At 40.5% G+C, this 22,619-nt stretch overlaps 1 protein-coding gene across 1 annotated transcript in view; it reads right to left on the bottom strand.

Annotated features, from left to right (window-relative positions):
• LAMA3 (laminin subunit alpha 3) overlaps positions 1 to 22,619 on the bottom strand; it is a 318,911-nt gene that overhangs the window by 180,016 nt on the left and 116,276 nt on the right. The window contains exons 12-16 of the mRNA XM_036743735.1: positions 21,312 to 21,350; positions 21,044 to 21,181; positions 18,329 to 18,463; positions 2,183 to 2,317; positions 946 to 1,083 (exon numbers count right to left, since the gene is read on the bottom strand). Of these exons, the coding sequence (XP_036599630.1) occupies positions 946 to 1,083; positions 2,183 to 2,317; positions 18,329 to 18,463; positions 21,044 to 21,181; positions 21,312 to 21,350 (585 nt within the window). The remainder of the gene's footprint in view (positions 1 to 945; positions 1,084 to 2,182; positions 2,318 to 18,328; positions 18,464 to 21,043; positions 21,182 to 21,311; positions 21,351 to 22,619) is intronic.

The raw sequence follows: 22,619 nt of genomic DNA, 5'->3' as shown, positions 1-22,619 counted from the left end.
TAAAAATAACTTCTTTTGACCCTGCTATATTATCAAGCCATTTTCCTGTGTCCGTTTCATTCCTTCTTTTGCTGCAAAACTCATAGAAAAAGTCATCTAAACACTGCCTCCATTTCTTTACCTCCCACTCACTTTTTTCCCCTTGCAATCTGGTTCCTGACCTTGACTTTCCAAGCTCACCCACAATCTCTTAACAGGGTGATTCATTGTCTTTCCTAAGTTCTGGTGTTCTAAGATCTCTTCCAGATCTAGAATTCTAAGATTCTATGAAAAATAAGCAATCAACAGCTGCTAAGAAGAGAGACTATTACTTGGACTTTTCCTAATCACTGGGCATTGATTCTGATGACCTAGTTTAACTTTTGGAAGCTTTTGTTGGACTTTCCAATCATTCAAAAGTGGTTACACTGGACATCACTGCATGTGAAGAATATACAACATATGACTGCAAGAAATCAAAAATTCATAATTTGCAGAGAACTTCTAAAAATCCTGCTGAGCCATGCATGAAAAATGACTAGATGCTTCTGGGTAAGCGCCACTGACATAGAGCATTCAGGAAACGAGTGAGATGAATTTGGGTGGAAGGCATCAAGTCTTGGAGGGCTGATTTTAAAGAGTCATAGATCCAGAGTCAGAAGGGAACTTAGAGTTATCTAGTCATAGGACCATAAACCAAAAGTCTGAAGAGACTTCAGTGACTATTTAATCCAACTTCTTCATTTTATGAGTGAGGTTAAATGACTTGCCCAAAGTCACACAGGTAACTAAGGGTAAAACCTTAATTCAAATTTAAGTCCTGTGACTCCAAGTTCAGTACTCTTTCCACACATCCCTTCTCCAAAGAGTTATTAATGAATCCTTTTGCTAATTATCATTAGTTAATCTATTATTAAGTAATTAAATTAATCATGCACACCTTTGACCAGAATTGGGCATGCCTACCTTGGCAGTGAGGGAAATCATAGGCTCCTGAAAGGCACTGATCACAGAGCTGTCCTGTAATCCCTGGTCGGCATTCACACTGCCCAGTGACTGGATCACACGTAGTCTGGTATGAACCAAGGGGTGAACACTGACAAGCTAGGTTGAAGCACACAGTAAGACTTGGGATAATTGGCATTTAACCATCCAACATGATAATATTAGGCAAGGTAGGCCCCAAACTGCCTTTGGGGATGTTTTACTTCTATAGTAATTAGTACTTGAGGAAGGTGGATTAAGGAAGCGGCTCTTCTCTTAGAGATTTAATTTCAATCATTTATTTCTGAGTGGGCACAAACCACTCCAAGGCTACAATCTACTTCCCTGCCTCCTCAAAGCCTTTAGTGGTAGACAGTCTGAAGGAGGTGGCTTGATCAAGGGTTGAAAAGGAATCCATCCCACCTCTTCCTTTCTCTCCCCAGCTCTGGTCAGCTCTTTGCTTGTGTTAATGCATAAGGACACTTTTGGCTATAGGATCAACTTTCTGACTCTCTTCTCTTTCCTTTGTTCTCCCCATGTTCAGAGTCTAGCCATTTTCTGTGACACTGAACAAGAGTGGGGTTAAGAAGCTTTATTCTGGGCTGCAACATAGTAAGCAATCCAATTGTGTCATCAAGTAACTATCTGACAAGGGAGAAATTGCGGCTGGAAGATCATATTAACGAGAGTGGATCACATAGTATTGCTAATTGATGCTACCCTTTGGTGCAACTCCGAATCCCAATGAACACTTTCAAACATATTTCTGACACTTTCAAATCTGCCCTTTGTTCCAGACTTTTTAGTATTTTGGTCTCAGTGGTTACAAATGTGTCCTCACTACCTGGGGCTCTAAGTCAGAACAAAGCCACGCGCTCAAGTCACACTCCAGACAGTTTATTTGAAGGCATCCTCTGGTTGCAAAACTCTCACCTCTGGGCTTAAGGTTGTTAGAATCCCATTGGGCAGGGATCAGGTCTAGTTGTTATCCTTATAAGGGATCTGGCATAGAACCATGCATAGCTAGGCATTCAATATGTACTTTCTGATGATAATTACAATGGGGTTTGTTTGCTTTTTTTATTAGAACTCTTCTCCCATGCCTGCCTGTGGGAACCAAGGCTTGCGGTAAAATAGTTTTCAGGAAATTTTCCTTGGCTGTTGTTGCTACTTCTGTTAGCAGAGGAAATTAGGTCAAAGAAGAAAGTTGGTTGCTCACCAAAGCAGCTAGGGTAGCTGTAGTACTCAGGAGCACACTGGTTGCAGCTCAGGCCAGCATAATTGGGATAGCACCGACACTGGCCTCTGGGTCCACAAGCACCATCCTGGGAGCCAAGCGGGTCACAGTTACACTCTAGGAGCAAAGACAAAAGAAGTGAACTACAAGTATTTTTAAAAATCCTGACAATATTCACTCTGGCATCAGTCTTTTAATTTCTATTTAACTATGAACCAACAGCTGCCAAATCCCAAACAAATTAAAGAAAGCTTAATATTGGTTATCTTTTTATCACCCTTGAAAGTCTCATGACATTTTTTATAATAATAATTTATAATTCCAGTCTGTTGTTTGGTTTCTTTTTTCTGGCTCCTTTTAGTCCCTCTATGTCTATATCCTTCTCTTGATTTGAAACTTTTCCCCCCAAGACTAGTAGGTGACTCAAGGGCTACAGGGAAGGTAATACAATCTTTGTCTCCTATGAGTAACTAGCCTGAAAGTATATTGGACTGATAGTGTGGTATAGTCTGTAACTGGGTACTCAGACCCAACTCTGGTAACCTTGCAGCATGGTCATCTGGGAACCATAGTCCAGTAAGACTGGCCTGGAGGGGATGAAGGTGGAGAACTTGAGAAGGAGCATGGAGCTTTCAAAGAGGAAATAGCAGGGGCAGCCCAAGCCCAATTTACCGAAGTGGCTAGTTGGAGAAGGTGAGTCAGAGATGCTCTAGAAGGCTCTTTAAATAGGGACTAAGACTAAGATACTGAGGTAGCTTAAGCTCTTTCTCAGTTGTGATCCCTAAGAAGGAGGGTATGTGATTGAAAGAACTGGGAAGTATTCAGTCCTTCCACTCCACCTTATAGGCAGGTACTTTAAGATTTTTCTATTCCTTAAATTATTCTGAATTTCTGAGTTTTCCTAGTGCCTTAGAAGTTGTCCATTCTCCTCTACGCCATGCACCTAATATAAAATTATGACGGCTCACAACTTCTTTGTGATTTTGTGTTAGTTCTTAAATTGCAAAAGGGATTGGTGATATACTACTCCAAGAGATAAATGGTAAAAGAACATGAACAGGCACTTTTCAAAAGAAAAAATCCAAGCTATCAATAGCCATATAAAAAATTGCTCCAAATTACTAAAAATTAGAAAAATGTAAATTAAAATAAGTCTGAAGTTCCACTGCACACCCATCTAAATGGAACAGGTGACCAAAAAAAAGGAAAATGACAATTTCTGGAAGGGTTGTGGTAATACAAGAACATTGGTGTCCTGTTGGTCCAACCATTCTGGAAAGCAATTTAGAACTATGCCCCCAAGGTCATTGAACTGTGCATGCCCTTTGACCCTATGATACCACTAGTAGGCCTATGCCCCAAAGGTATCAAAGAGAAAAAGACCCCTATGTACAAAAAATATTTATAGAACGTCTTTTTCATGTAGCAAAGGACTGGAACCAAAAAGGGTGACCATCAAATAAGGAATGGCTGAACAAATTATGGTATACAAAAGTAATGGAATATTACTAAGAAATGACAAAATGGATGATTTCAGAGAAACCTGGGAAGACTTGTATGAACTTATGCAGAGTGAAGTGACATATATAGTAACAATAACATCGTAAAGAAAAAAAAAAACTTTGAAAGACTTAAGAATTCTAAACTATGCAATGACCAACCATGACTCTAGAAGGCTGCTGAGCATGGATGCTGCCCACTTCCTGACAGAGGGAAGAAAGACCCAAGGTGAAGAATCGGACATACATTTTAGAAAATGGAAAATATGTGGATTTGTTTTCTTAAACTACGCTTACTTGTTGTAAGGATTATGTTTTTCTTTTCTTTCCTTTTTTAACTTGCTGGCAAGAGGGGAACTATCAATAGTGTGGCTAAGGAACAAAAGAGAGATTCATTGAAATATTTTTTTAATGCACAGAAGAGAGCAGAAGGAAGGAGTCACAGCTAAGCAGGACCGCTTTGAAAGTAACATGTTGAAATTGTTATATACTTTTTTTTTAAAGCAAGCTATACTTAATAGAGATTTGAGTTTTTACAAACCCCCTTTTCTGTTCTACTTTGTATATATGAAATGTTCTTTTTTGGTATTCTTTAAATTCAGAATAAAAATAATTTTAAAAATTCTTAAAGGAAAAGAAAAGAAGGGATGTAATAAAGAAGACTAATGAATGGCTATGATTAGTACAGAAAGGAAGATAGAGGTCCGGCCCCTGGGTGAAAATAGCTAGGGGTCTTTTATCCTATTTAGGGGGCTCTGAACTATGACATATGTATTTGTGCTTTTGATTATTAATAACTCTTGATAAACTCCTCAAAAGGCAGAATTTAAATTGAATCTGAGGTTTTAATGACACATTGGCTTGGTAACCTCACCAGCTTCCATAGGTTTGACTACTATCATTATACAGATGACATATACACACATGTATTCATATATACATATAAATGTGTTTACCATAGACGTACATATTTGAATGTGCATGTATATAATAGACGTGTGTATATATGAATACATGTGTGTAGCTATCTCATCTGCATAGCCATAATAGTCAAACCTATGGAAGCTGATGAGGTTATGTATGATATTTGCATACATATGTGTGTACATGTACAATCTATATGTATATACATATATACTCACATCTATAAATACATGGCTATGGTGTATTTATACATATATATACACATATCTACACAATCATACATATGTATACATATATGCACATACATATATACATACATTCTTGTGTGTGTATGGGGGGGGGAGAGAAAGCGAGAGCCCAGTCTATTCCTGAACTCTAATCCCTTCATCAATTGCCTACTGAACATTTCCAATTGGATATCCCTATAATATCTTAAACTCAACATGTCCCAATCTGACCTCATTATCTATCTCCCAGCCTAAACCTTTCCCTCTTCCAAACTTCCTTATTTCTGTCAAAGGTACCACCATTCCAGATTCATCATCTTCAACTTCTTACTCTCTTGCCCCACATATTCAATCAGTTGCCAGATCTTGTCCTTTCTACCTCCACGACATCTCTCCCATCTGATCCCTCCTCTCCACTCATACAGATGCAAGGCCCTCATCACCTCCCACCTGGAATATACTACGGGCTCCTCATTGGTGTCCCTGCCTCAAGTCTCTCTCTATTCCAATCCATCCTAAACACTGCTGCCCAAGTAATTTTTCTTAAACACTGATCTGACCATGTGAATCCCCTACACAACCAACTCTAGTTGCTTCCTACTGCCTCAAGAATAAAATACAAACTCCTCTTTGCAGCTTTTAAATCTCTATGCATCCTGGCCTAAATCCTTCTTTCCACACTCAGTGGACACTATGCCCCTTCCCATATCCTTTGATCCGGCCAAACTGGCCTCCTCTCTGTTCCTTACTCAAGATCTCTATCTCTTATCTCCAAAGCTTTGCACCAGCAGTCCCCCATGCTTGGAATGCAATTCTTCCTGTCCCTCACAGACTTCTCTTCCTTTAAGACACAACTCAAGCACCATCCAGGGCCATCTCCAGTCATCTTGGTCTATATTTTGCCACTGGACCCAGACGGTCCAGAGGAGAACGTGAGGCTGATGACTTTGTATAGCCCTGCCTCACTTAAATCCAATTTACTTGCAAATCATGGCATCACCTTCCTGATGTCAGGATGAAGGACAAACAAAAAGCACCATCCTATGAATGAAAACTTTCCTGATTCCCCCTAACTGCTAATGCCCTCCCTCTCAAATACTTTGTTTTTTACTTTGTATGTATTTATATTTCTTCACTTTATATTGTGTTTTTATTTATAATATATAATTCATATTATATATTTATTTATATGTGTATGTATGTATTTGTTGTCTCCTTCATTAGAATGTAAGCTTTTGTGTGATCAGTGATTGCTTCATTCTTTGTACTTGCACCAAGCACAGTGCCTAGTAGGCACTTAATAAATACTTGTTAGCTGGTTGATTGTCTTCCCCTATTGTTTCCTATGGAGGATGGTCAGTAGAGTAAAGCCTGTGAAGAGGGAGTAGCTTGGCCCATTTGGAGGGAAAAGGTAGCCTTTAGGAAGAGTGACCCTGCCCCAAATTTGAAAGGCAGGAATATAGACTAAACCCTTCTTCCTTTCACTACCATTTTCCACCTCAAACCTCTAAATTCTCCCAAGCAATGCCACCAAGTGGTTACAAGTAAAAAGGAACTGGAGTCCAAAGACTGGCCTTGAGACTCGGCTCCATCACTTGCTAGTCATGTTACACTGGGCAAGTCATCTAACCTCTCTGGGTCTGTTTTCTTATTTGTAAAATGTGGAATATGATAACCGACCTACCTATTTTACACAGTGGCTGTGGAATGTGAGGACCTGTGTCCAAATTCCAGACTGCCATTTATTGCTTTTGATCTCAGGCAAGCTCTATAACCTCTCTATCCATTTGTAAAATAAGGATGCTGGAGCTGGTGACCTCCAAGATGCTTACAGTTCTAATCTGTAATTTTATGTATCAATGAGCATAATAGTCATTAACATCTAAGTAGCACTTTAAGGTTTGCAAAGTACTTTACACATTTTATCTCCTTTGATGCTTATAACAAACATAGGAGGTAGGGGCAATTGTTATCTCCACTTTACAGATGAGGAAACTGAGTCAGACGGAGGTTAAGTAACTTGCTCAGGATGACAGAGCTAGTGAAAGTCAGAGGCTGCCCCTTCCCATAGTTGTTCAGAATAATCTATATTCACTTAAAGGGGAGATGGATGAGGGGAAGAATTCATTTGAGAGAGTGAGGAAGTATTAACTAGATGTAAGAAGTATGTGGAAATAGAATTTGAATAAAAGAATTGCGAAAAACAGGAGTTCTGTTTCCACAGGAGTGACAAGTGCAGACTCCCAGCTTTGCAGGAAAGATAACCGGATGTAAGTCAGAAGAAACTAGTTCCAACCAGAACTGTGACTTGGTAGAACCAGGCCTCTGATGGGGTAGAACATCAGAAGCTGTAAGTATGCTTATGCTTAACGAGCTGTTTAATATCAATCCACGCATCCCCAGGGTGGAGCAAGCTAATTTGAATGTACGTGCAATGCATGACAAAGGAGGGAGAATACATTTAGGAGAAAAACATGGATAGGTTCAGGAAGCTGTATCCAGCCAAAGGAGAACAGGGGAGGGAAATTTGAATCAGGAACAAGGAATACGTAGGCTTGTATTAGCCTTAGCAAGTGTGCTTCCTTGGGGAGTTACCCATTTGCAAGAATATAAAATAAAATAAGAGCTTTCCAGGCTTTAAAAAAAAGTCAGAGGCTGGATTTGACAGGTTCAGTGCTCTATCCACTGAGCTGTCTGCATAAAGTGGGACTATGCGTGTGAAAGTGCTTAACAATCTTAAATGCTCTATAAAAATAAGTAATTATTAAATTGCACACAAATCCGCATGATCACAATAATATTAATAATGGTTGGCATTTATTTAGAGCTTACTGTAATGCCCAGCATCATGCTAAGTGCTTTACACTTGATTCTTCCATGCTTCACTGTGGCCTGCAAGAAAACCAGGGTTCTCAGAGGCTAGGCCAGGGAAGCAGAAGCTCTGGCAGGAGGCGAGTGGTACAGTGAAAAGGGCACTGACTCAGGATTTACAGACTTCTGTTCGAATCCCACCTCCACACTTAAAAAGTCACTTACTTCACCCAAGCCTCAGTTTTCTCAGCTGCTAAATGGGGACAAGGGACGGGGGTTGGTCTCGATGACCTCTGAGATCCCTTTCGGCTCTAACTTCACAATCCTGTTATTCTACCAAGCGGTAAAAGTTTCAAGCACAAGACACGGCAGTAGACCATATGCCTGTCTCCTGAGGACCAGCCCAGGCTCAGAGAGGCTCAGCAGTAGCTGGGTCGATCTGAGATGACTTTTTTCCATTCCCATCACTTTGAAAGACCAACTTCGGACTCAAGGAGGGGCTGCGATTGGTATCAATGGAGGGAATCTGCACGGACCAAAAAAGAAAAATCACAGGTCCTTTAAGTATTGAATCGTTGCTATTCTGTGGCTCCGATGAGCAAAAAAAAAAAAAAGAAGGATAAACAAAGCTCTTCATGGCTCAGGGAAAGCCTCTTAGTCGTAGCAGTTGAAAAACGTTTTTCCTCGACAGTGCCAGGAAACTGGCAGCTGTCTCAGCCGAGGGCAGCCCACACACAGAGCCATCAGCTCTGCACTGCCATGCTATGATCTGTCCTTATGGTTGATTGGGCCTAGGGGGTACAGGCAGGAGGGAAAACTACAGATGTTCCTCAAACCCCCTTTTATGTAACTGCTCCAGTCTTCTTCCAGATGAGGACGTAGTCAGCAAACTGAAGAAAGAGATTTCTCTTCAGACTCCCCCCCGACTTTTTCTCCTGCTCAACCCTTCCCCTTAGACCAGAGGTGGGGAACCTGCGGCCTTGAGACCACATGTGGCCCTCTAGGTCCTCAAGTGTGGCCCTTTGACTGAATCCATACTTCACAGAACATTTTAAGGGGTATCTTCTCTCCCCACCCTTCTCCTTTTCAGCTTCCTTTGACATATTATTTATAAATAATTTTACTATGAATATTATTTTATAAATTTTTTAGACAGTTCCTTGAGGGCAGGGACTATCTTTAAGTTTGTTTCTCAGAATTCAGTACAGTGCCTAGCACTGCTTGTTGACTTAGTGTCTCCTTTACACTTCCCCGCCTTTTCCGTTCTCTGTCTACACCAACTGGCTTTGTGATGTCGCAGGTCACCTCACCTCTCTAGATAAGTCTCACTTTCCTCTTCTAGATTTTGAGATGGGTGAAGACCAGATAACCTCTAAGATCCTTTCCAACCGCAACACTCTATATTCTGTATTTGACAGTAGAACCCCGCTAAAACAGGAGCGACACAATCTCTTTTGTTCTCTCGTTGTTTTGGGGACATGGCTTTTGTAGGCACCTAGTCTCTGACTGTCAGGGAATGGCTTGGCAGTCAGGTTTGCCATCCCCATAGCAACTTCCCCTAAGTTAAGCATCACAGCCATCAGCCGCTGTAGCCTCAAGGGGTTTCATTCTTCCGGGGGTCTGGGGCACTATTGCCAGGAATCACCGTGCAGGTTTTAGGGCACACTCCAGGAGAGCACAGATATAGGAAGAAGTAACTGCCACAGTGATACCTAGAGGTCACTTCCACTGGTACCCGTGGCCACCAGGGGGAGCTCCCAGATCGGAGCATGTCCCCTTAACTATAGAGTCCCACAGTGTCCCAAGCCACATCACAACTGTAGAGAATCCCCAATCTAGGAAGCCTAGGATCTCACCACAGAAAGTAAGTGGATACTAATAAGAATGTTAAAGCGATTGGAAAGATTCATCCCTTTATGAAATATGATCAGGATTCCCCTTATTGAATTGTAAGGAGCAAAGTCCTTGGCCAGGTAATGACCCTCCATGACCCTGACATCCTCTTAAAAAGGGCTGAGCTTTCTAACTCTGAAGACTAATCCAGGCAGGAGGCAGCAATCAAGGAAGAACCTGGAAAGCCCAACAGAGCTGGAAGTATAAGCAGAGGCAGCCACTAGAACTTGTGCCAGGATTTGGAGAGTAAAGCTGTGTGAACCAAATGAGCATGAGGCATGTCAGGACAGAAGCTTTATTGCAGAAATGCTCTGCCACAATGTCCCCTCTCCCCATTAAAGACTCCAAGGTGGTAGTTCTGAATTTCATTTCTCCCTTTGAGTTCTCCCATTGGAGCTTGAAGACCTTTCCTATAAATATGGAGAAAGTCTATTTCTTAAAAGGAACAAGAGGAAGGAAGAGGAGGAAGAGCAGGAGGAGGAGGAGGAGGAGGAGGAGAGGAGAGAGAGGAGAGAGAGGAAAGGAAGAAGAAGAATTAGAAAAAGCTAGCATTTAGATAGCACTTTAAGGTTTGCCAAGTACTATCTCATCCCAGAAGAGGAGACACTTAAAACTTAGATATTTTTCCATAGTGCTATCTCTGACTGGGGACTTGGAAATACAATGAAATGCAGAATTATAGATTCTTCTTTTATATAACTTCTTAGAATGGAAAGAGAATATTTATACCAGAAAATACATATAGGCAATGTGTTAGTAGCAGCATGGAACTGACTAACCAGTCTTACTTACCACCCTATCCCAGCACCACTACATAATGAACAATGGAAGGCTGATGTTAGATGTTAAGAAAGCAGTCTCCAGACTATGGACCAGGGTCCCTGCCCAGTTTCTACAGCCCTTGAAATTTTGCCATAACTCTTTATTCACTCACTAGTTTTCTCCCTCTTGCTGAAGTCTTCTGATATAGATCATAAGATCATTCAATTTAGAATAAAAATCTAAGGTAAAATACCTGTATGTAAGGTGGATTTTGTTATTCTTTTTTAGATAATAGTTCCCAGGATCTTAGATACTAGTTCCCAGGATCCATGGTCATAACAATCTCTAGTTATCAGGCTCATGGTTTGTAAACATCTCCACCACGCTGCACGTCATATTATAATCTTAAAATAATGTAAACATTCGAGTTCAGCTGGTAAGTACCTATTGCTACTGCGCAGTGAGATATAATGGTGAGTTAATGTAAACTTGTGAGGCCGTTACTGGCTGATTGCCTTCTTTGTCTATCACCCTATAGTCAAGGGGGCACTGGTCAGTAAATGGGGAATATAACAGTGTAATGCTGTGCATGCCTTGATTGGCCCCCATCAAGGCTTAAGGGGAATAGGCATACACAAAGGGAATGAGCATGTGTGTGTGTGTGTGCCTCAACCAACCCCCACTGAGGCGGATGGGGGAATGCACAAGCTGGAATGCTGCGCACGTCTCCATTGGCCTCCATGGAGACTTAGGGGATCTGGAGGAGTTGTAGCTCCTATTCTTGCCCAACCCTGAGAAGAGTAATTAGAGAAGCTGTAGGAGTTGATGCTCCCATTATCAGCAACCCTCTCGAGCAAGAATAGGCTAGAATAAAGTAAACTTATTTAACCCCTTACTATGACTCTGTTCCTGTCTGCCCAGATGAAGAGTGAACCTGCTAGAACACCTGCTAGCAGCCCTCCTGTGGGTATTCCCACTCCAGCATACCCTGTGTCCCCTGTCTAATAATACCTTAATTAGATCATTTAGGCTAACACACATTTTATACATGAAAAAATCAGTCAGAGAGACATTAAGTGATTTGTCCATGACTACATGATCTGTGGCAGAGCTAGGACCCATTCATGTGGTTTCTTATCCCAAATCAGGTCATCTGGATAAATGTTGGTAGGTGGATAAGAAGCAATTGAAAACTGAGGAAAAAATCTAGAAATGACAACCTTAAGCCCTTATATCCTTCATTAGATTGAGTCCTGTACCAGCAATTGCCTACCAGTCATCTCCACCTGCATGCCCCATTGACATGTCAAATAGACCAGGTACAAGGTAGAACTCGATATCTCTCCAAAATACACATTGGGTGGAGTGTATTGTGCCATGGGAAATGATGAGGGGGTGATTTCAGAAAAACGTGGCAAGACCTATATGAACTGATGCAAAATGAAGTGAGAAGAACTGAGAGATCACTGTAACAGCAATGTTACAATGATGATCAACTGTGAAAGACTCGGCTAGGCTGATCAATACAACAATCCAACACAATCCCAGAGGACTCGTTATGAAAAAATGATATCAACCTCCAGAGAGAAAACCAGTGGTCTCTGAGTGCAAATAAAAATATAATTTCCTCACTTTATTTTTCTTGTTTTTTTTTTTAAAAAAATGGCTAATATAGAAATGTTTTACATGATTTCACATGTATAATTGATGTCACATGGCTTGCCTTTTCAGTGGGCAGAGGAGGGGTGAGAGGAAGCGAGAGAATTTGGAACTCGAAATTTAAAAAGAAAAGATTATTTAAAAAGAACTAAAAATAAATTTTAAAAATACCCGTTGGTCTTCCTAACTTCGCTGCTTCCCTCTGGTGCACAACCAATCCCTTCAATCACCCGGGCTCACAAGTTATCCATGATCCTTCCTTTTGTCTTTTCTTTGCATCCCCAGAGCTTATTACAGGACCTGGCACATTGTAAACACTTAATAAATGCTTGTTGATTGATTCCTTCTTCCTTATCCCTTCCTATCGAATCAATTGTTAATACAGCAATCTACTGGGCCATCCTGTCTCCGGTCTCTCCCCACTCCAATCTATGCTGTGTAGCTGCCAAATAGACAGTGTTGAATCATAGGTCTGACTGTGTCATTCCCCTACTTAAGGACGCTTCGGTGACTTTCTATTGTCTCCAGGATAAAACACCAATTACTCTGTTTAGCGTTTAAAGCTCTTCACAACCTCATTCCAACCTTGCTTTGGAGACTCATCTCCGCTCCCTTTCCCCCACTCCCATTCCAGCCAGACTGTCCTAGGCAGTGTCCTCTCTCTTGCCCCTGTGCCTTTGCACTGGCCGTCTTCCATGCCTGGAATGCTGTCCTTCTTCTCCTCCTCCTCATGGAATGCCCAGCTCCATTGAAGGCCTGATGTTTGTCCTTTGTTCTGGAAAAGGACCGTGACATCAGGGAGGTGATGCCATGACATGCAAGAGAACTGCATTTAAGTAGGGAAGGGATTCAAGGCCTGGCAAGAGTACAACCTCCTATGTGAGGCTTTTCCCAACCCCTCCATTTAGAAGTGCTTTCTGCCCTCCCAAATAACTTTACATTTGCTTTGCACATGTTTCACATTCACCTATTTGTATAAAAAATATGGCTCCCCTCCACCAATGGAACATAAGCATCCTGAGGACAGACACTTGTCATCTTTGTCTTTTATCCTCAGCGCCAATCACAATGCCTGCTGAATATTAGGTGCTTAATAAATTTTGATAAATTTAATTAGCAAAGAAATTTAACTTCAAAACTGCCTCAAAATAGATAGCTCATCTAAGTGGGGACATGCAAAGTACGTGAATCTAGGCATCTGATCCAAATGACTGTGCCCTGTTTGAGGCCCACCTAATTACTTCATGCCAGGATGCAGCCTCAGGGTAAATTGAGAAACCGGGCTAGGCAATTAATTATGTATCCCAATACCCTTCTAGAAACAGAAACTTAATTGTAAAGGACTCCACTTTGGAGCCAATTTTTAGTAATACTGTTGACAAGGCTCATTGCCCTCCAGTTATATATACGTGCGTCTTCGGAAACACTGGAACAATAGTGTCAAGGACAAATGTCGTTTTTCACCTGCAAGTACTTTTTTGATCACTTTTTGAAAAGATTCTTTATCCTCTACCTTTAAGAACAAAAATCTAAGACCTTTACTGAGTCAACCTCCAAACAATTTTTTAAAAAGCAAGCTATTATGCTTTCAGCAAGGTCTGGAGTGCATTAAAGGGATTTAATATAAAACATAAAACTAGGGTTCTGTGTTGGCAGGAAAAATTAGGAGGATTTTACAAATACTGAAGAGCAAGCAATGAGAACTCTGCCCTGGAGAGAAAACTGCATGGGCCATCTGATCTAGCAGCTCAGTGTGTGTTGATCTGATTGAAAACTTCTGTGGATTTAATCATTCTCTCTCCACCCCACTCCTCAGAAAAGATCACAAAGGCTAGACAGAGAAAGATAATTACCAAGGTGCAGGTTGGGGGAGGGGTGGTGGGGATGGGGTAGAGGAGTTACAGGCTGAATAAGAAAGGAAAAACAAGCATCACTTCTTGGTCATTTCAATTGCTTCCAGAACTAAATGTTCAAAACCTGAAGGCACAAACTGCAGGCTGTATCACCACACCCTTTAAGAAATTAAAGTGAAGGAAGGAGAGGAGAGAGGGGGTCCATGGCATATGAAGTTTTTAAACTAAGTTTGAGGACTGAGGCTAAAAAAATCAACTGCTCTTATATGTCTTAGTAAAGTGGCATTAAAAATAGACAATTTTTACCTCTTAATAAATATGCATTAAAGCAGCATCTGAAGCATATACATCTTAGTAAAGTGGCATTAAAAATAGACATTTTGACCCATTAATAAATATGCATTAAAGCAGCATCTGAAGCATGGGGTTGATGTTCAGTCATGTCTGACTCTTTGTGACCCCATTTGGGGTTTTCTTGGCAGAGATACTAGATTGGTTTGCCATTTCCTTCTCCTGCTCATTTTACAGATAAGGAAACTGAGGCAAACAAGGTTAATTGACTTGTCCAGGGTCACACAGCTACTAAGTGTTTGAGGCTGGACTTGAACTCAGGTCTTCCTGACTCCAGGTCTGGTGTTCTACTCACTGTACCACCTAGCTGCCTCTCAAATACTTTGCAAGAACTATCCTTCCCTCCCTCTCCCTGCCCTAGTCTTCTTTGTGCTAAGTTTAAATCTGACCAGTTCCACCAACCATACTCAAACAGCGTCACCTCAGGGATCTGCACCATTGTGGGTGCTCTCCTCCGAGCACACTCCAGTTTATCAATGTTCCTCCTCAAAGGCGGCGCCTAGAGCTGAACTCCATCCTCCAGGGGTGCTCTAATTAAAGCACGGCATTCCTGGAATGTCCTGATGTCTCATTGGAGTGCCAGATCACATTAGTTTCCCTGGTGTTCATATCACACTGTCAGCTCATATTGAGTTTACAGCCCACTAAAATACCTGGCTCTTTTTCGAACGGATGGTTGTTCAGCCACACCTCTCTCCTCTCGTATTTATGAAGTTACTTTTTTTAAAAACCCAGCTTTACATCCATTCCGCTTAAACTTCGTCTTATGTATTCAGTTTGGTCCGGTTGTTCTAATACACCCCGATCTTTTTGAAAATGCCCCTTACTTTCCCATGGTTAACTATCCCTCCTATATTTGTGTCATCAGAAAAACTGATGAGCGTTTGTGCCATTTACATCTTCATCCAAGGCACTGACAAAAAAAAGTACATAAAAGGGCCAATCGCAGATCCCCAGGATCCTCCACTGAAAAATCTCCTTCCAAGTTGACACTGAATCATTCATGACAGCTTTGGGGTCTGGTGATTCAACTAATTTCATATCCACCTATCACTCTTGCCTCAGCCTAGGTCCGAACCTAGCTATACCTTGTCTCCTACCCTTCTTCCGGGTTGGGTAGGTAAGTGCACTGTCAGAGCAAAGAAGACGCAGGGAGGACAACTCAAGAGTGGCAAGAAAGCCATGGAAAACCCCCAAGAGGTGCCCTTATTCCTCCCCACCTTAAACTACTGCGAAATCCAGAGAAGTTGGTGCTAAACGAGCAGCAGAAGAGGGGGCAGCCATTTGTTGGCTTTCTTTTCTTCCCTTTGAGCAGCTGTCAAGATATCAGGCTGCCTGTGTGCCATCTTTGTGCCTGGGTGAGCCCAGCAGGGTGGAGCTGGGCAGCTTTGGCAGAGAGGCACTCAAAGTGGGAAACCAGATGTAACAAAGATAGAAACAAGAAAACAAATTCGGACTTTAAAGAATCCTGACTGCGACTTTAAAAAAAATCAGTCACAGCCTAAGTCCTGACTCATTACAGGTGTCATTATAGTACTTCTGCGCCCTCCCCTTCCCCATACAGTTTCAAGGAAAGAATTTCATAAACTACTCATTCATCTCAAGTGACATTCTTTTTTTTTTACTGGGTGAAATCATGTAAATATTAGCTTTTATTGTTATTGTTCTTTTTATATTTGGTTTTCAGCATTGATTTTCACAAGAGTTTGGATTACAAATTTTCTCCCCATTTCTACTCTCCCCCCCAACTCCAAGATGGCGTATATTCTGGTTGCCCTGTTTCCCAGTCAGCCCTCCCCTCGATCACCCCCCTCCCCTCTCATCCCCTTTTCCCTTCCTTTCTTGTAGGGCAAGATAAATTTCTACGACCCATTGCCTGTGTATCTTATTTTCTAGTTGCATGCAAAAACATTTTTTTTTGTTTTTGAACATCTGATTTTAAAACTTTGAGTTCCAAATTCTCTCCCCTCTTCCCTTCCCACCCACCCTCCCTAAGAAGTCAAGCAATTCAACATAGGCCACATGCATATCATTATGTATAACCCTTCCACAATACTCATGTTGTGAAAGACTGACTATATTTTGCTCCTTCCTAACCTATCCCCCTTTTTTGAATTTTCTCCCTTGACCCTGTCCCTTTTCGAAAGTGTTTGTTTTTGATTACCTCCTCCCCATCTGCCCTCTCTTTTATCATCCCCCCTTTTTTATCTTCTTCCTCCTTTTTTCCTGTGGGGTAAGATACCCAATTGAGTATGTATGGTATTCCCTCCTCAGGTCAAATCTGATGAAAGCAAGATTCACTCATTCCCCCTCACCTGCCTTCTCTTCTCTTCCTATAGAATTGCTTTTTCTTTTTTTTAAAATTTAATTTATTTAATATATTTAGTTTTCAGCATTGATTTTCACAAGAGTTTGAATTACAAATTTTCTCCCCATTTCTACCCTCCTGCCCACTCCAAGATGGCGTATATTCTGGTTGCCCTGCTCCCCAGTCAGCCCTCCCATCTGTCACCCCACTCCCTTCCCATCTCCCTTTCCCTTCTTCTCTTGCAGGGCAACTTCTCTTGTAGGGCAGACATTCTTTTGAAAAAGGAGAAACTCCATACTAAAAATATTTTATTTTAGCTATTTGGGGTGAAAATCACTTTCTAATTTTTAGCACAGAATATTTGCAGATAGTGATCTAAGAACCAAATGGCTTAGCTTCCATGGAAATGATTTAAAAGGTTTCTGTATGTGCAGAAAGCTAAAATTTCTGAGGGACTCTAGTCAAACATCAGTATCATATTGTTCAGCTAATGATGTAATGGAAAATCAAGACACATAGAAATTTATTTAGTGATTTATCTTTATCGAAAAAAAGGGTAGGAAAAGTGAAGAAAAGAACAAGCATTTGTTAAGTACCTATTATGTACCGGGCACTGCACCAAGCACTTTACAAATACCGTCCTTTTTTTTTTTTACAAATATTATTGCCTTTTTTCTCCCTGTAAGCAAAGAATTAGACACAGTAAACGTACAACAATCAGGAGATGGATAAACAGACTATGGTATATGAATGTAGTGTGATATGTGGAGCCATAAGAAATGATGAGTATAAGGAATTCAGAAAAGCCTAAGACAACTGAAGTAAGCAAGATCAGGCAAATGATATGCACAATGACTTCAACAAACTCAACAGAAAGAACAGTAAAATAAAATGGACTGCTGCAATTATATTGACAAAGGTTGGCCCAGGAGAAGAGTGGAGAAAACGTCTCTCCTTTCCTTCATTGCAGAGGTAGGGCACTATGGGTGAGGACTACTGAATATATGGTGAGATTGGGTCAATATTCTGGTTAAATTTGCAGAACCACTTTCTTCACCTCTTTCTTTTTAAATTTTGGTTATAATGGATAGCTTTATGGAGAAGAAGGGAGATGATATATACGGAAATGACTGTCATGTTAAAAAGATATCAATAAAAATGGAAGAACAATTAAAAATTTAATTGCCGTACGTCCTATCACCAGGAAACTGGGTTGTTTCCCACTGGGGGCTGTAATTACCAAGGAAAAGCAGTGTTCTGGACATATGTAGAAAATGGCATGGCCCATCCATTTACTATAAAATCCCTATACCATGATAGTCAGGCACTGGGGCAGGATGAGAAAAGGGGTCTTAGGATTTATTGGGGAGGAGAATGTAGAGAGTAAGAAGTTATTGAGAAGGAAGGCAAAAATGGAGGGAACAACAGTCAGGATGATTGGGTACAACGAGATCTGAGTTCTTGTCCCCTTGCTATCAATCACTAGAGGTATGAATTTGGGAAAGTCACTTAACTTCTAGAGACTTCCATTTCCAGGTTGATGAAATGTTGATTTCTAAAGTCCCTTCCTTCTCTAAACACTGTGAGTGTGTGGGGGAGGGAAGGAAGCCTAGCTGGAACAACCCGATGTAGGTAAGTCAAGGGCACCTAAGTTGGCAGCTGCCTGAATCAGGAGTTTCCAGGTGCTGATGATCACTTAGGAATATTATGAATCCAAAATAATTCAATCAAACCCTAAATTAACCCAACTCAGTAAAAACATCTGTTATGTTTCTACATAATAAATGAAGATTGTTTCAATAGACATATAAGTGAACCACCAAAAAGATTTCCACACTTACCCTGACAAGCAGGAAAAGAGTAAAATCCTGAACTACAGCTGTCACACTTAGGGCCATCAACTCCAAAGCGGCAAAGACATTTTCCCTGGAAATCACATATTTCAGAGACAACGCCGACTGAATTACATTCGCATCCTATAGGAAAAGGAGAACATTTCAGAGGAATCCTCCATTTTTTTTTCCTTGTTGGCTTCTCTATCTCCCAAAGTTTTGGTGGCATACTTACAGGCATACTCTGGCTAATGTTAAATGACTTAATAAAACCATGATGATGTTACGTGAAACATTACAGATGGGCAGTTAGTTCTATAGGGATAATGTTCAAAAGAAGTTATAGTTGGGTTTTGTGATTTTACACAGGGTTCAGTTTTAATATATTATCAAAAATAATGCAAAATAATGACTAGGGTGGATAAAATTCTAAAACTGTCTGACAGTTCTTAACACAGTGTAATTTTCCTAATTAGGTAGAATATATTTGTAAGAAAAGAAAATTCACGAGCAGGAATGGGCAGTGATGAACACTGGACAATAATCATGGTTTTGATAGGACTACTCATGCATGTTATGCTATTAAAAACTTCTCAAAACTGCTTTCTATGATTTTTTTAAGATAAGAGGCTTCTGACTTGTAATGAAAAATGCTACCCATTTCCAGAGAAAGAACTGATGGAAGCTGAATGAAGATTGAAGCATACTTTTTCTTTGCTTTCTTTATCTTTCTGGGGTTTTTTTTTTTGGACTGTGTTTTCTTTCAGAACATGCCTAATGTAGAAATATGTTTTGCATGATTTCATATGTATAACCTATATCAGGGATGGGGAAACTTCAGCTTCCAGGCCACATGTGGCCACAGATCCCCTCCCCACTACATGGGGCAGCTAGGTGGCCCAGTGAATAGAGCACTGGCCCTGGAGTCAGGAGGACCTGACTTCAAATACAGCCTCAGATACTTCACACACTTTACTAGCTGTATGACCTTGGGCAAGTTACTTAACCCCAATTGCCCTGCCTTCCCCTCTGCAAAAAAAACAAAACAAAACAAAAACAAAAACAAAAAGAAACAAAAGAGATTTCACAGCACTGACCTATATCAAATCTCTTGCCTTCTCAACAAAGCGGGGAGATGAGGTAGGGAGAGATTTTAGATCTCAAAATTAAAAAAAAAAACAAATGTTAAAGATTGTTTTTGCACATAATTGGGGATAATAAAATATTAAATCATAAAAAATAAAATGAAAAAAGAAGCTTTTTCTACAAGGTGTTCCCCAAAAAAGAAAATCAAAGTGAACTTTTAAGCTATTAAAGCTTAAAATAAAACTTCAATTAACCAGAACCTAATTAACTATGATGCCAAAGGGACTAAAATGTTTCTGGCCTTCATTTTTAGAAGAAAGAGGTAAATGACTAGAACATTGACATCAGGGATTTATTTTTGTTTATTTAAAAAAGTTTTTAGCAATTTGATTTTTCTCCCTGTTCTTTTTGATCAGGCTACTTAAATGATTTATAAATTTTGTCATTCTTTTCAAAGAACCAACTTTTAGTTTTGTCAACTCTATAATCTTCTTTTGTTTTTTTTTGTTATTGATTTCTCCTCTAATTTCCAAGATGTCATTTTTTTCTGCTTATTTTGGTTGACTTATTTCTTGGTTTTTTTTTTAATATTCTAATTGTATATTCAGTTCATGAATCTTCTCCTTTTCTATTTTGTTATTATGTTTCACAGAGATACTACTTTTCCTCTAAGGGCTGCCAAAATTTTGGCTTGTTCTCTGATCACTATAATTTTCTTTTAATCAATCAATTAATTAATAAGCATTTATTAAGCACCTACTATATGCCAGGGACTCTGCTAAGTATACAAAAAGAGGCAAAAAACAGTCCCTGCCCTCAAGGAGCTTCCTATCTAATGGGGTAGACAACATACAAACAAATATATACAAAGCAAGCTATATACAGATAATTAATTGAGGGAACGCACTGGAATTAAGAGGGGTTGAGGGAGGCTTCCTGTAGAAGGCGGTATTTTAGTTGGCACTTAAGGGAAACAAGAGAGATTAGCAGTCAGAGGGGAGGAAGGAGAGCATTCCAGGCATGAGGGACAGCCAGAGAGAATGCCTGGAGCTGAGAGATGGAGTGCTTCACAGAATTATTGTTTCTACAATGGGTTCTTTGGCTCACTCATTTTTCAGGATGTTATTATTAGGTCTTCATTTAGGTCTCTGTTTTGCTTGTGCTCCCCAGGGAGTTATCCTTAAATACACACACATACCCATAAACCCAACCCAACAACTCACAGGATATATGCTGAACCTGTACACATTCAACTCAACCTCCTACACTTCCTACTTCCACAGTACTGTACAATGACCATTGTCATTCAGTGGGATTGCCCTAAGGCACACAAAGATCCAGAGTCAGTTGTCAAAGAAAGATTCAATTATATTTAACTGCACTCCACTTATTAAGTCAAGAAAGTGGACTGCTTCATCTTAAAAAGATTTTCCACAAAGGCTGAAACTAAAGAGAGGTAGAAAACTCAATGAAATCAGATAACTTCTTTATTCCCAGCACCTCCTAGTTACTGAGATTTGACTATATTAGGAAGAGCAAATAATTTTCATTCCCACAATAATCATTAAAAATTCATGATAAATTGCTAGCCCATACACATCTGCTTTCCCCAGGCTAAACCTGAATACGGATGCTTACTCTGACAGAAGGGGTAGTGGAAATATCCAACAGCACACTCCTCACAAGAGAAACCACGAAATCCAGGTTGACAGAAGCACTGTCCAGTCTCCCTATCACAGTCACCAGGCAATGCTCCTATGCCATAGCACTGACAAGCTGAAAAGGAACAGAGTTAAAAAATAAAAATTTAAAAAAGGGAGTAGGAGTACTTTCATTCTCAATGCGCGTCACTATATCTATTCCTTTAAAACTCGGGCCTTCAGATCCAAATCTAGCAGAAATTTACCTTGGCACTGAGGTCCAAAGAATCCTGGTGGACAAACACCTATAACCAGAAGAAAAATTTATGAGATATTAAAAGCAAACACACACACATAACTATTTTTAAAATGAAACAGTTCTAAAATTTTCAAGAACACTATTCTCTTCAGGAAACATCATAACCCAAATCCTACAGGTCCCACCTTCTGTTTACAGGCCATGGGTACTGCAGTTGAGATCTCCTTTACCAGAACAGAGGAAACCTGCATATATTCAAATGAAGCCAAGATTACACCTCCGAAAGAGTGACAAGAAATGTAAGGTCTTAATCAGTGTTTGTTGATTGACACAGTCCTTATACTCTATATTGCTCACGGCCTAGTAATAGAGTTAATGGATTGTCTAGATTTTTCTGTTTCTCAGTTTGTTGCTAGCTTTTGATCATTTCATGGCTCCTCAGTCCTTCCACCAGGAGGTGGGAAAAGGAAAAACAATGTTTGAGCATGCTAGGAGTTAGAATCTATCAGTGAGGGGCAAACAAAATCTCCTGAAAGCACAAATAGGGGGAAGGGGAAGGAGGAGAGGAACAAGCATTTGTTAAGTACCTACTGTGTGCCTGGTAGGAACGGTGCTAAGTGCTTTGAAAATATTACCTCATTTAATCTTCATAATGATCCTGAGGTAGGTGTTATTACAGTCGAGGATTGAGATAGACAGAGGTTAAGTGAGTCGTCATGGGTCACAGAGTTAGTAAATATCTCAGTCCAGATTAGAACTCAGGTCCACCAGACTCCAAGCTCAGCGCTCCATCTATCCTAGCTGCCTAAAGAACTCCCCATGAGGAACCTCCCTCCACAATTCTGGGATTCTGCTGAGGGATGTGCCGGAGAGAGGGTGGAGCAGAAGGCTGGGAAGCGTGTTAGATGAAGCAAAAAGAATATAAGATCATAGGTTTAGAATTTTGTTCAGTTGTTCTTTTGTTGTGTCTGACTCTTTGTGACCCCAATTGGTGTTTTCTTGGCAAAGATGCTAGAGTGGTTTGCTATTTCCTTCTCTAGTTCATTTTACAGATGAGGAAACTGAGGCAAACAGGGTTAAGTGACTTGCCCAGGGTCACACAGTTAGTAAGCATCTGGGGCCAGATTTGAACTCAGGAAGATGAGCCTTTCTGACTCCAGGCATAGTACTCTATCCACTGTGCCATCTAGCTGCCTAGATCTAGAGTTAGAATGAATGAAATCAGTGAATGAAAAATATTTATTAAGCTCTTTTACCAAGTGCCAAGCACTCGGTATATGTAAATAGAAAAAGAGCCCATCCCTGCCCTCAACAA

This window comes from Trichosurus vulpecula, chromosome 1, assembly GCF_011100635.1.
Source record: "Trichosurus vulpecula isolate mTriVul1 chromosome 1, mTriVul1.pri, whole genome shotgun sequence".
Lineage (NCBI taxonomy): Eukaryota > Metazoa > Chordata > Mammalia > Diprotodontia > Phalangeridae > Trichosurus > Trichosurus vulpecula.
Note: the sequence above shows the minus strand (reverse complement) of the source record. Positions and strands in the feature narration are given on the sequence as shown.